The sequence below is a fragment of the Chamaea fasciata genome, unplaced genomic scaffold (genome assembly GCF_029207755.1).
Source record: "Chamaea fasciata isolate MVZ Bird 193981 ecotype frontalis unplaced genomic scaffold, bChaFas1.0.hap1 SCAF_15, whole genome shotgun sequence".
Taxonomy (NCBI): Eukaryota; Metazoa; Chordata; class Aves; order Passeriformes; family Sylviidae; genus Chamaea; species Chamaea fasciata.
The window spans coordinates 4,699,523-4,712,007 of record NW_027094100.1 but is presented as its reverse complement, the minus strand read 5'-3'; the positions used below and the strand labels follow the sequence as shown (position 1 = coordinate 4,712,007).

The 12,485-nt window shown below is 35.7% G+C and overlaps 1 protein-coding gene across 2 annotated transcripts in view; it reads left to right on the top strand.

Annotated features, from left to right (window-relative positions):
* Nucleotides 1-12,280, top strand: part of GABRA1 (gamma-aminobutyric acid type A receptor subunit alpha1) — a 41,318-nt gene extending 29,038 nt beyond the window's left edge. For both annotated transcript variants that reach the window (XM_066196862.1, XM_066196861.1), the window contains 3 exons: nt 3,049-3,201; nt 6,196-6,398; nt 9,993-12,280. In XM_066196862.1, the coding sequence (XP_066052959.1) occupies nt 3,049-3,201; nt 6,196-6,398; nt 9,993-10,301 (665 nt within the window). In that variant the 3' untranslated portion in view covers nt 10,302-12,280. The remainder of the gene's footprint in view (nt 1-3,048; nt 3,202-6,195; nt 6,399-9,992) is intronic.
* The last annotated feature ends 205 nt before the right edge of the window (nt 12,281-12,485 follow it).

Here is a 12,485-nt window from a genome sequence, read left to right as displayed (position 1 = left end):
TTGTTTAGGCAGAGTCATCCATTTTTTTACTGGCATGTAAAATTACTGTCACTCTCCAGCCACTGATTCATATTGACTCAGAAAGATTTTAAAATCTTTTTGCAAGCACCTTAACAAATGCTTAAAGGGCTTGTGCAAGTTTCTATTTATATAGAACTACTTTGCCACCTTGAAAACATTGCTTTGCAGTGAGAATCATTAGGATTTATGCTCAAAACAGTTAATTTTTTTCTTATCTCTCTAAATCTGTGGAGATGGTGTTGTTATTAAGAGTTTCTTTGGTTTTTAATGACTTACATGGCATAAATAGTAAATGATAAATACTTTGTTTTAAATTTATGGCAAGGAAAGCCTTACTTCTCTACCTAGAGTAATAGAAAAAGTATTGTTACAGCTCAAACTCAGTCCCCACCTCAGACCTTACGTCTGATGTGATGCACATTAACTTCAGGTGCTGATAAATCTGGTTTTTTACAAATAGTTTACAGAACACTGAGAAATAGCTTTAATGCAACTTTCCTGAATTGTCAACTGTCTTCTATGGGCACAGGGTTGTTTATACCATCTGCACATTTGACTCAATTATTGCAATATGCTGTAAAATCAAGGGCTGGTTAAAAACTGCACCTCCAGAAGCACCGAACACAGGTACAAACTCTTCCAGACCTCTGGAAATATTCCAGTGTGGACAGTCATTCAAAAATTAAGTCAATATAGATGTAGAATTTGTTTGATGACTTTTAAATGCTTCATATTTTGTATTACATATAAACTAATTTAAACATTGGAATAAATAGAATGAAAACCAGATTTATCTGCTCAACACAGTTATTCATAGAAGACTTCAGGAATTACAATTTACCTTTCTTTCTAAATTCCTTGGATAAAAAAGATAAGAGAGAAGAGAATATAAGATGTAGAAGCTACAACTTGTGAAAGCCTAGCAATCAGACACTGTGAATATAGGCAATATTTTGCTCAAGAGCTATTTGAAATTTTAGATTGTGGGGAATTTTATGGCTGTATTGCAATACTTTCAAAATAGAATCACAGAGGAACTGGAAAGCTTTGAGAGTGATCAGCAGCTGTCACAAGTGTGGCAATGCTATTCAATTAAAGAAAGCCATAAAATACAGAAAGGTAAAGATGCAGTAAATAACTGCAGTGCTTTCATGTCCTTCATTTCAATAAATCTTATAAAACATCTACAATCCTTTAACAAGGAAATGCCCAATAAGTGCAGTCCATTGGAACTGTGGAAACTTGGTTTTGCCTTGTAACTGAAGTGCAGAGCATTATTCCGGGCCTCTGCTTTGCCTAATTCACTCCTCCCAGCATTACCTTTCTCGGACTCCCAGCTCAGACCTGCTGCAGTGCTTAACAGATGAGAGTAATCCCTGTCTTTTTAATTGCTTTTATGCTTTGGATCTTGTTCTCATTTTCCAGAGGTTAAAAATACTTCGATAATTTAGGCAGCTAAATAAAGCCTCAGAGTACAGTGGTGTGCTCACTCTGTATTCTTAGCTTGCCATCTACAATCACTGAATTAATTCTGACAGACCGTGGTGTGCATTCTATATCTGATTGCATTAAAATAGTTTCCCATGTCATATTTTAAGTAGATAAAATTAAATTATTGGCTCCCCTAGCTAAGACTGGCACCTTTTGTAAGATCATAATCTCTGGTACAGAGGACAAGGAGGTTGTTTCTGTGAAAGTTAAAGAAAGGTGAGCAAAATTCAAGTAATAATTCCCACTATACTACAGCCAGTCCTATTTTTAAAATAAAAATTTCCTTGTATATCCTTTGCTTTGCCTCTCAATTTAAAATTTATTCTCTTTTCTCCCTTTGCTACTGTCTTTTATATTGAAAGAGCATTGTCACATCCTATAAATAAGCTTTCCTTGGGGTTAGAAATTGAGCAAGATTGCTCAAATGAATGTTCTTCTGGACTCTGCATTACAGAAATGGGCATTTGACATGCTCTGTGCATAAGCAGTCAATGCCTAGACATAGTTTTTCAATCAAGTTTAAGCTTTTCCTGTACAAGAGCAGCATTCTCTTTCCTGCTGCCTACATTTTAAAATAGAGCTACAGTAATTTCACATGTCATCTCTAATCTAGACAGAAGTTTCCATTCAGTTACGTGTCTACTTGTTTCATTCCTAAGATGTTTATTGCATAATAAGAATCAGTCTACTAAAAAAAACCAAATCAAAACCAAAAAGCAATAGGTTTTTCAGTCTTTGGAGAATATACTGTTTTCCAAAATCCATTTTAAATTATATATAAATAATGATCTCAAAATGAGCATTGTTTGCCCTGCTGGCAAGAAGGGTTTATGGAATGACATTAGTGTATTAGAATTTTAAATATATTTATATTTATTTTTAAAAGTATGAATGAAATATATTAATATATTAAAACCCCCAAAATTTTAATTGTATTTGGAGTAGCTCACACAATTTTGTAGCTCCAAAAGTATTAGTGCTAATGAACATATTGTGTGTTATTCTGGTAGTAATCCTTTATTTCAGGCGAGAATAATAATTTACTAAGGTACTAAATTAGCAGAGCAGGGACGCTTCAGAATACATAAAGCACTGACAGGGGTAATGCAGACACCATCACTTCAGCAATTACATCTTAAGCTTGGCCCAACAGAAACACTTTTGAGAGGCTGTCTTGATTTAGTCTTTAGATGATGTTTGTGTGGGTATGCTGTGCTGGCTTTCGATCTTCTAATGGAATAAGAGCTTCTACAGAAGCTTTAAACAGCCACCAGTTAATGCAGACTTTCATTCACTACTCAACAGAGATGAAAATATGTAAATTTAATTAGCATTTCCCAGAAATGTCTAGTTTTGTATTATTAGGGAAAAACTAAAAAACCTGCCAGGTTTATTAAGTGTTTTATTCAGAGCTGATTTTGATTTGAGAACTTCTATTTTATAATAGGGGATGAATGTAATGAAAACCCCCCCCCTATAGAGAACTCTGATGTGTATATTTATAAAAGCTTCAATGTTCTTTTTTCTTGGTTTTAGGGGAGTATGTTGTTATGACTACACACTTCCATTTGAAGAGGAAGATTGGTTACTTCGTCATCCAGACTTACCTGCCCTGCATTATGACAGTGATACTGTCACAGGTGTCCTTTTGGCTTAACAGAGAATCTGTTCCAGCAAGAACTGTGTTTGGTAAGCAGGACCTATAAATCTCCTGCCAATCAGGAGGCAATTAGGTTTCAGAAATGTTATGAAATCATGTTCAGAACTGGTAAAAGTAGTTATGTGTAACATGGTATTGAAGAACAGTGGGAGCCTGGACATGTTGCAGCACACAAGAGCTAACAAATTTCATTGTGAAGATATAGGTCCAAAGCTTTTAAACTGATTTTGAACTGATTGTACAAAGAGACCTGAAAATACCTCAAGCCATCCATTACCATTTGAATTCTCCAAAGCAATCACATTAAGAATAAAGGATCCCTGACAATTGCAATAACATTAATCATGGGATTATCAAAAAGACTTTAATCAATGGGTATCCATCATTTGACATCTTTAGGCCCTCTGAAAATTCTTATTTTATTTTTTTTCCATAATCCCTTTTACAGGCTACTGTTGAGATCAGCAACAATTTATTGTGCTTAGAGCAGTGAATACATGCACTCAAGGAATGCAGTGAGAAGGCCATCTAAAAGACTCTCAAGTTTATACAGCTGGTCCCTAGAGTTTAACCACTGCTTGCAAAAGCTTATCTTAAAATTCTTTGGAGATATTAACCCAAGTCAAGTGCATACTAAAAAAAAAAACAAACAAACAAAAAAACCCAATGAATTTTCATTTAGGAAAGCTGGAACCTGGAACCTGAGATTTCTGCTGTGTGACCTAGTCCTTGGTGATATCCAGATGGGACTGCTGAGCACCTTTGGCAGGAGGTAGAAGCACCCCCAGCCAAGCTGGCTTTGGCACTCGTTTCGCTGCCTCAGAGCACTGAAAGGGCAGGATGCTTTGGTCCTTCTGGCTTTTCCAAAGAGAATTAACCCATTTATGCTGGACATGGCAAAGCCAGAGAGTCACTGTGGAGAAATGCAGCCTCTGAAACTCTTGTTGAACAAGAGCTATTTTTATGGATCTTTTCCTGCACCCTTCACAGCTGTGCTTTAGTTTCCCAATTTCTCTGGAAATCAATCACAGCTTGCATAGCCTTAGACCTCATGAACCAAGCACTGGCTTTCTGTTGATATACAGATGTGCATTTACAGAACAGTGGTTTAGATTACAGCATAATCAAATTTGATTTACATAATATTGTTTAGCAACTAAAATTAATTCTGAATTTTTAACATCAGCTTTGCTGAGAACTACTTTACTAAGAACATTTTTATGGTCAAAGCAATTGAAATTGTAACTATTTTACCTCCTTTTGCACATGCCATTTAAAAAGAAATGTCTGATCATCAGTTTGAAATGCTGTACTTCACTGTCACTAGATGGAGAACCGAATTTCCTAGTCTCAATGGATAATATCTAATACTGCAAAACTTTCAAACTGCTGTCTTCACAGGCTCAAAACCCCACAAATTTCTCAGTTTTCCTTTTAGAAGACAGTTATTTAGTAAATACTCTTGGGTTTACTCAATCGTTATGTATCAAGATACCTTTTTCATTTCAAAATGGCAGTGAAACAGTTTCAGAACATCTTGCATGGATGCATATACACACCAAAGCACAACTTTGATCTTTTAGCCCACTTAGTACCACAGATAATAAAAGTTATAAATTATTCTTCTGCTACTATGTAAGAGAAATGTAAGCTCACTAGTAATAAGTCAAAGAAAACATTTGGTTGCATCTCAGGAAAGAGAAATTGCTTCCTCATTAGGCACTAATAATTCAAGCTCTTCACACTACCACGTAAACATGTTGTTCATTAATTGACCTATTTTAGCCCACTGTTCGTTTCCACTAACACTCAGTGCAGCGAAGCTGAACTCACCAGACACATTCAAGACATGACAGTGCAGTTGTCAAGGTAACTTGTGGACATGTGATTTGATGTAAATGTCTTGTGTGCACTCGGAGATTCATTTTTCTAAGCAGCTGCAAGCAGAGTGAATTCAGTACAGTTCTGCTGGCTCTCTAGAGCCAGGTGAGGAAAGGTTCAGCAGTGAGAAGCTCTGATATCAGAAATGCAAATTACATTGTCATTCTTACATAAAATCTTTGCTACGTTCAGGGTGTCAGTGAATAAAGGGACAGAAATCTGTAAAACCATCAGTTCAAAAACAAAAATAAAGAATTAACACATAAATCTTAGTCCCTTTGAATATATCTTTGAAGTATAATGCCCCAAATAGGCTGAAACAAGTTTTTTAGTTCTTTAAAGTATCTCAGAACTGCTGCAAGAAAGAACTAAAGATGTTAAATTGTTACATCTGTAGTACAATTTGCAGGGCATGAATAAAGAAAAGCAATGAAATCCTTCAAATGCCAAGAAGAGTAAAGTTATTGTATTTCAAAAAATAATTATATTTTGAAACAAATTATATTTCCATTCCAACTTTAAAAATAGTATTCTACCATAAAAACATCAAAGAATAAAAGCATAAAAATGGTTTTGAAAATCAAGCAATGTCCACAGGAATTGAAACCTGATACCGTCATTTAGAAACTGAACTCAGGTGGGAAGTTTGTAAGAACCAGGGCTGTAGAAAAGGTTTCCCCATCTATAGGAAAATGAAACACAAAAAAACAGCCCCTGGCCTGAAGACACAAACCCTTTGCTGTAGCCCTGGTTACATGCCGGAGGGGCTGTGGTTTTCAGAAATTCTTTTCCCAGAGAATTTTCTGTAAACAGGAAAGATGTTTTTGTAACTGTACTATGTTATTCATTCCTTTTCCTAAGAGGGACTTCTTGATGTCCCTCTGGTCTGACCAATGTGATTGAAGAGGTTTGCCTTTGTTTTACCAATCAAATTGGTCTGTGTAGAATAGTATAAAAGAGGGACACATCCCAAAAATAAAGGAGTCATTTTCAGCCTTCTGAATCTCGGAGTCTGTGTTGTTGTGGTGTAAAACAGCATCACCAGGGGTGTAGAAAAGGCTCCCCCACCTACAGCAGCTATAGGGAAATGAAGCACAAAACCCCAGCCCCTGCCCTGAAGACACAAACCCTTTGCCTTGCAGGGGTGACGACGGTGCTGACCATGACCACCCTGAGCATCAGCGCCAGGAACTCCCTGCCCAAGGTGGCCTACGCCACGGCCATGGACTGGTTCATCGCCGTGTGCTACGCCTTCGTCTTCTCTGCGCTCATCGAGTTCGCCACCGTCAACTACTTCACCAAGAGGGGCTACGCCTGGGACGGCAAGAGCGTCGTCCCCGAAAAGGTAACACTGCCCCATGTCCATCCCAAAGCATCACTCTCTGCCGGGCTGGCCACTCTGTGGGAGGGGTTTGGCACATTAAAAATCTGGTCACTCTGGCTGCTCTGGTCATACTCTGGTCACTCTGTGGGAGGGGGTTTAGCACAGTAACAGTCTGATCACTCTGGTCACACTCTGGTCACACTGCCATACTCTGATCACTTTAGGGGAAGTGTTTAGCACAGTAAAGTCTGGTCACTTTGGTCATACTCTGGTTACATTGCCATACTCTGGTCACTCTAGGGGAGGGGGTTTAGCACAGTAAAAGTCTGGTCACTCTGGTCATACTCTGGTGATACTGCCATACTCTGGTCACTCTGTGGGAGGGGTTTAGCACATTAAATGTTTTATTATATAGAACAGTTATTACTTTATAAGCATGTAATAATAATTTATATTATTATTATTATTATTATTTATTATTATTATTATTATTATTATTATTATTATTATTATTATTATTATTATTATTGTGTAGAACAGTTATTACTCCAAAAGAGTTTCCTCCTGTGTCCATGTACAGCATTTCTATGCCATGATTACTTAGACACTTAATACCGAAATACTACTTCTGACATTCTGGGTGATACTTCATGCTATTAATAGTGAAATATTCTACAGAGATTTTGGCTTCTGCAACCGAGCAATAAAAAAAAGATGAACGTGTATTATTTTAAGGGAAGGCAATTAATTTTTTCTGTTTGAACAAGAGAAAATGTGGATGCTTTAGTGTAAATGTAAGGAAAAAATGTTTGTGGCTGCAGTATTTGACAGTTCCCAAGGTACAGTGCTCCCCAACACAAAATTCAGAAGACCTGCTCTATCATCATTACCCAAAAAATCATCACTGGAGTTTTTTTTTTCCCCTATCTTAGCTATAGGAAAAATGTGTTTGTTTAGAAGGAGGAATTGAGAGCTGTGCTGGGACTGTGCAATCCTGATCTGTACGTCCCTGAATGCACTAGAGAAAACTGACAGTGATTCCTTTTGGTCTGGGGTCAGACCTGTTCTGTAAACTACAGGTGCATCAAGAAATTGTTGAGGACATTTAGGGGATGAAATAGAAGTTGCCTGTTTCCTGTGAGTTACCATGTCAGCTGCTTCTGTGAGCAAGTAAATTCTGTTGGGTTAACCTGCTGAACTGGTTATCATGAACATTCACAGACTAGAGATTCAACAGAACAGGTATTTGGAGGAGCAGATGTAACTCACTGGTATGCAAAGATATATTTTTAATTCAGGATTACATGTGTATACATTATTTATGTATATTAGTTGCATAAGTCAGTGAAAAATCCTCCAAATTAAATTAGGGCATTTATACAATGGAAACTACTACAAAAGTATTGTAGAACAAATGAGTGAAGTAACAAAACAAACTTACAGTAATGAGCTGCACAACTGCTGCTGAATGTTGAGTTTTCAGTTATTGATGATACTTTCACTGAAAATATTTTTTTTTGATTCTTTGTTTTTCTGTTTTCATGACATTTGTCATAAAAATGAACAGCATTGATAGAACTGTATCCTTAAATATTAAATATTGCCTTGCTAATTTATCCTCCCTTGTAATTCAGTTACTATAATGAGCTGTTTCATTTGTTACAAAGAAAACTACACTAAAAAATCCCTACACCAATAAGCATTGTTTAAAACATTGGAAGATTTATGACTTCCTGCTCGTTAATAGGTAATGGGCTTTATGTGTCATTTGCTGGTCCCTGGTTGTGTGAGTTTTCTGCAGTGAGGAAAAGCAAGCAAGGCATGCTCACAGTGATCAGAGCATCACAGCTTAATCAAATTTCGAGCTCTAATTAGCTGTCATATTGCTTTTTCATGAAGTTGAATTTGACATGAAATATTAAGAGCCAGGCTGGTGTCAGGGTTTTCTGTGGATCAGATTTCTAGTGACAGCTTAAATCTATTTGAAAGGGTTTCCTCTGAGACTTCAGTGAGGCTGCTCTTTGTCTGCTGGATTTATTGCTGCTCACCTGAGTATCTGAACGAGAAGCAAACAGGATTGCCTTCACACTCAGCAACCATGTTAGCAGGCTCCCTACCTGGGGAGGGTGGGGGAAATGGACAGCTAAAAACCCCCAAAACCAACAAACAACCCCCCAAAAACCAAAATCAAAGCAACAGAAAAAGAACAAAACAAACAACAAAAAACCTGACGTGGCTTTTTTGTCGGAATATTTTTTGAATGTGTTTGTTCCAAAGATTTGAAGATTTTTCTTGGCCTGAAGCAAAGAATTTTATTGCCATCTCCCTGAAGTGTTCGCCTCTTGAACAAGATTTTTTAATCTAATTTCCATTATTAGGGGGTCAAAGTAGCCATTAACCTATAGGTGATCTGTCATCAAAAGTACTGTGACCACATAAAAATATCGCCTCACTGGGACAGCTGCTTCTTGAAAACAGAGAATTGTATTTGCTGTCTTGTAAAATGACAAAACAGATCAAATTCCACTGATATTTTCTCTTCAACCACGTCTGCCCCCATCCCAAGAGGATAAAATGGATAACATTTGCCTTTTCTTTTTGTGGAAAATACTGCCTGAAGATTTTTCTAAGCTGTTGGGATTGGTTTTCACTGTATATTTTGTTGCTGGGGGTTTTTTGTCTCATAATTGGAGTTACCCTTACACCTTCGTAATGACCCACTACATCTCTCTTCTGTGTTTATCCTTGGGCAGTGGCTTATGAAAAGGTTTGATCTGCCAGAAACTGGGACAGTTCAATTCTAACTGGTATGCCCAGATGTCAAAATTTAATTTTTTTCCTACAACTAGATCCAAAAGATAGAATACTAGAAAATCTAAGGACCTAGGTTAAAATAAGTTTAAATAAGCTCAATAAGTCCTCCTTCCCTAAAAGATATTCTGTGTATTTTTGCTTTAGCAATATAAGTAGGTGGATGAAAAAGTCATACAGACATTAAAGTCTTTGCATGTGGAATGCCATTTCAGCCATTATGATCCAACTTTAAGATTCAAACAAGAAAATTACGTTCCTAATCCATAATGCATGTGCCTCTGGTGTAAACCATTAGCGACTAGAATACTGACAGCTTTGCATCTTATTGAATAAACCACTTCTTAAGTGCATGATAATTTGGTGTTTATTTTTGTGTATAAATTCTATTAAAACTCTTCATATCACAATATTTGTCTTAATGTTGGAAGGCTACATTAAGAATTTGGCATCTTGTAAGTTTTCAGCTTGACTAAGGGAAAGAGTTGTTTGTGGGAATATTGAACTATGAGTGGTTTATCAATGCTGATTATCATTAAAGGTGATTTTGCCAATGAGCCTAGCTACCAGCTCTCATTATTTTTATCTATCATCTAATTTGGTTTACCTAATACAAGTAATACAAATGGATGATTTTGTCTTTATTGTCACCTAAATATTCTGCATGATTTATATATCCAGAGTTAACTTCTCCCTTACACCTTATTGGTATGAATTCGATTAATTGCAAAATGTTATGGTGCTTTTTCATCATTTCATCCGTTGAGAAGGTATTAAGAATGAAATGTTTTCTTCTTTCTTCAGCCAAAGAAAGTGAAGGACCCTCTCATCAAGAAAAACAACACATACACAGCTGCAGCTACAAGCTACACCCCTAATATTGCAAGGGACCCTGGGCTGGCAACCATTGCTAAAAGTGCAACAATTGAGCCCAAAGAAGTTAAGCCAGAAACAAAACCTGCAGAACCCAAGAAAACTTTTAACAGCGTCAGTAAAATTGATCGGCTATCAAGAATAGCCTTCCCACTGCTTTTTGGAATCTTTAACTTAGTCTATTGGGCCACCTATTTAAACAGGGAGCCCCAGCTGAAAGTTCAAACTCCGCATCAATAACCTCATTTATTCGTACAGTTCTGTTTCGTTTTTTGCTCTGGGAATTGCTTCCCTTTTTCACATACAGTAATTCCCATTTGCTTCATTGCCTCTGTCTTAAAGAAAATAAAGGTTTCTTTAGTTAGCAAAAGATAAAATATATATGTATATTTAAAAAACCTGTGCGTGAGGGAGAGAACATTATAAAGTATATGCTTTGGAAAAGTGATTTTGGAAATAGAAAAGAGTTGTAGAGTAATGGGAGGGTGGAAAAAAAAAAAAAAGAAACCATTTGTAGCAAGCTTAGTACTGAATATTCCCAGAAGATAGTGTATATGTACATGAAAAAGATATTTTTATTCAGAAGATTATTAGGGAGGGGGGAGATATTCTTTATAACATTCCTGATGCACATCCTAGACTGTATCATTTATTCAGCCACTGTTTATAATCTTTTCAAGGATGTAAAGCTTTCCATTTGCTGAATCCCATAAGATATGTTATTTTCCTAATCCTTTTCTCTTCTATGTTCCAAACTACCTGACTTATAATATTAAATAGTCTTTAATGAGAAAGGAAATCTACTCACTCTAGGTACAATTTGTCACTGTATAGCACATAAGTTCTAATGGTAAAAAATGCTTTAATCTGCTCTCTTACTGCAAGCTTGTTCCAAGCATTAAGTTGTCACTAGACTAGGTTTAAAACCAGTTGCACAACCAAGTGCAGATCCCAAATTTCTACTATCACCCGTGTAATCCAAACAATTCCTGGATGCTTTAAAGATAGCTTTTACTCATCACTATGTTTTAGAGAGTTAAAACAACAAAAAAAAACACAACAAAATTTTTGCAAGATCTAGATATGTTGAATGTATTCTTTTATAAAATGATACATTAAAAGAAGCTTTAGACTGAGATTTATGAATAGCAGAAAGATAAAATATAGTATTTAAATAATATCTGTAAATATGCAGCATGAGATTGTACATTTTTTTACTTTTTTAAAGTTGTGTTCTTAAAACATTGTGTAGGATTCACCTCTTAGCTCTTAATATGTTGTTAAATGCTCAATAAAACATATTTAGAGCCTGAATTAAAGGAAAAAATAAATCAGTGGTACTGGAAAGCTTATAAAAATAAATAAGCAGAAAGTGCTTGGAATTTATTCCATTTGTAAAGTGGTTAAGTGTACAGCAGCTTGCAATTTGACAATGTCATCCAATGTATACTATTAGATTAATGACTGGTCTGCTCAGGTCATGCATAAACACTAAAGTATGGGATTATATTTGGTAGGTAAAAATGGTGAAATATTTGTTAAGACAGAAGTTCATCTGTATATTACTGCTATATTTGCTGAAACATAACTGTTACAATAAGCGATGTAATATATGTAGCATTAAATACAAAGAAGTCATACATAAAAGAATGTACAGGAAAATAGATTTTATTGAGTAAACTTACTACATTTCATTTTTACTGTAGCAATATATTTGTAGGAACAATATGTAAGGGCTTTAAATACAAGATGTCCATTTTGCAGGTATTGTGCTCCCTTTAAAAAAAATTCTAGTCAGTATCATTACTGCTAACTCTTAGAAATAAACTTTCAGATAAAGTTTTTTCAAAGAGATGGGAAGAATGGTGGGTATTTGCAAGAGTCAATTAAAAAAATGTAATTTATGCTATTGAATGGATTTTGACACAGTGCTACATGAGTCTCTAGAGAAGCAAGTGCTGAGAGTCAAGTTTAATAGGCAGTGATTTCTAAACTCTTAATAAATCAAAAAGTTGACAGTCTCCATCTACAAAAGGAAATATTTAATGTTTGATTTAGAGATTAATTATTTTTTTTTTTAATAATGCTTCATTGTCTAACATTTAGTCCTGTCTGAACCTGATGAGTTATCTGATTGGATCTTATTTAAAAGGGGATGTTTCATCTCTGGTATCATGTGTAGATATATGTATAGAAAAAAATAAACTATGGCTCTTTAACTTCTGTGTACTTGTTTATCTTGTTATTTTTGGCGTTACACTAGTGTGTTCATTTAGGGCATTTTAACTTTCGAGCTAATTCATAGCTACCTTTTGGTCTGCATTTTGCACATTAGATGTGAATATTACTTAACTAGTCTGCTTTTTGCTATGCAATGACTGCATTATATCACCTCTTAGTTAGTCTATGCCAATAGTATTATAC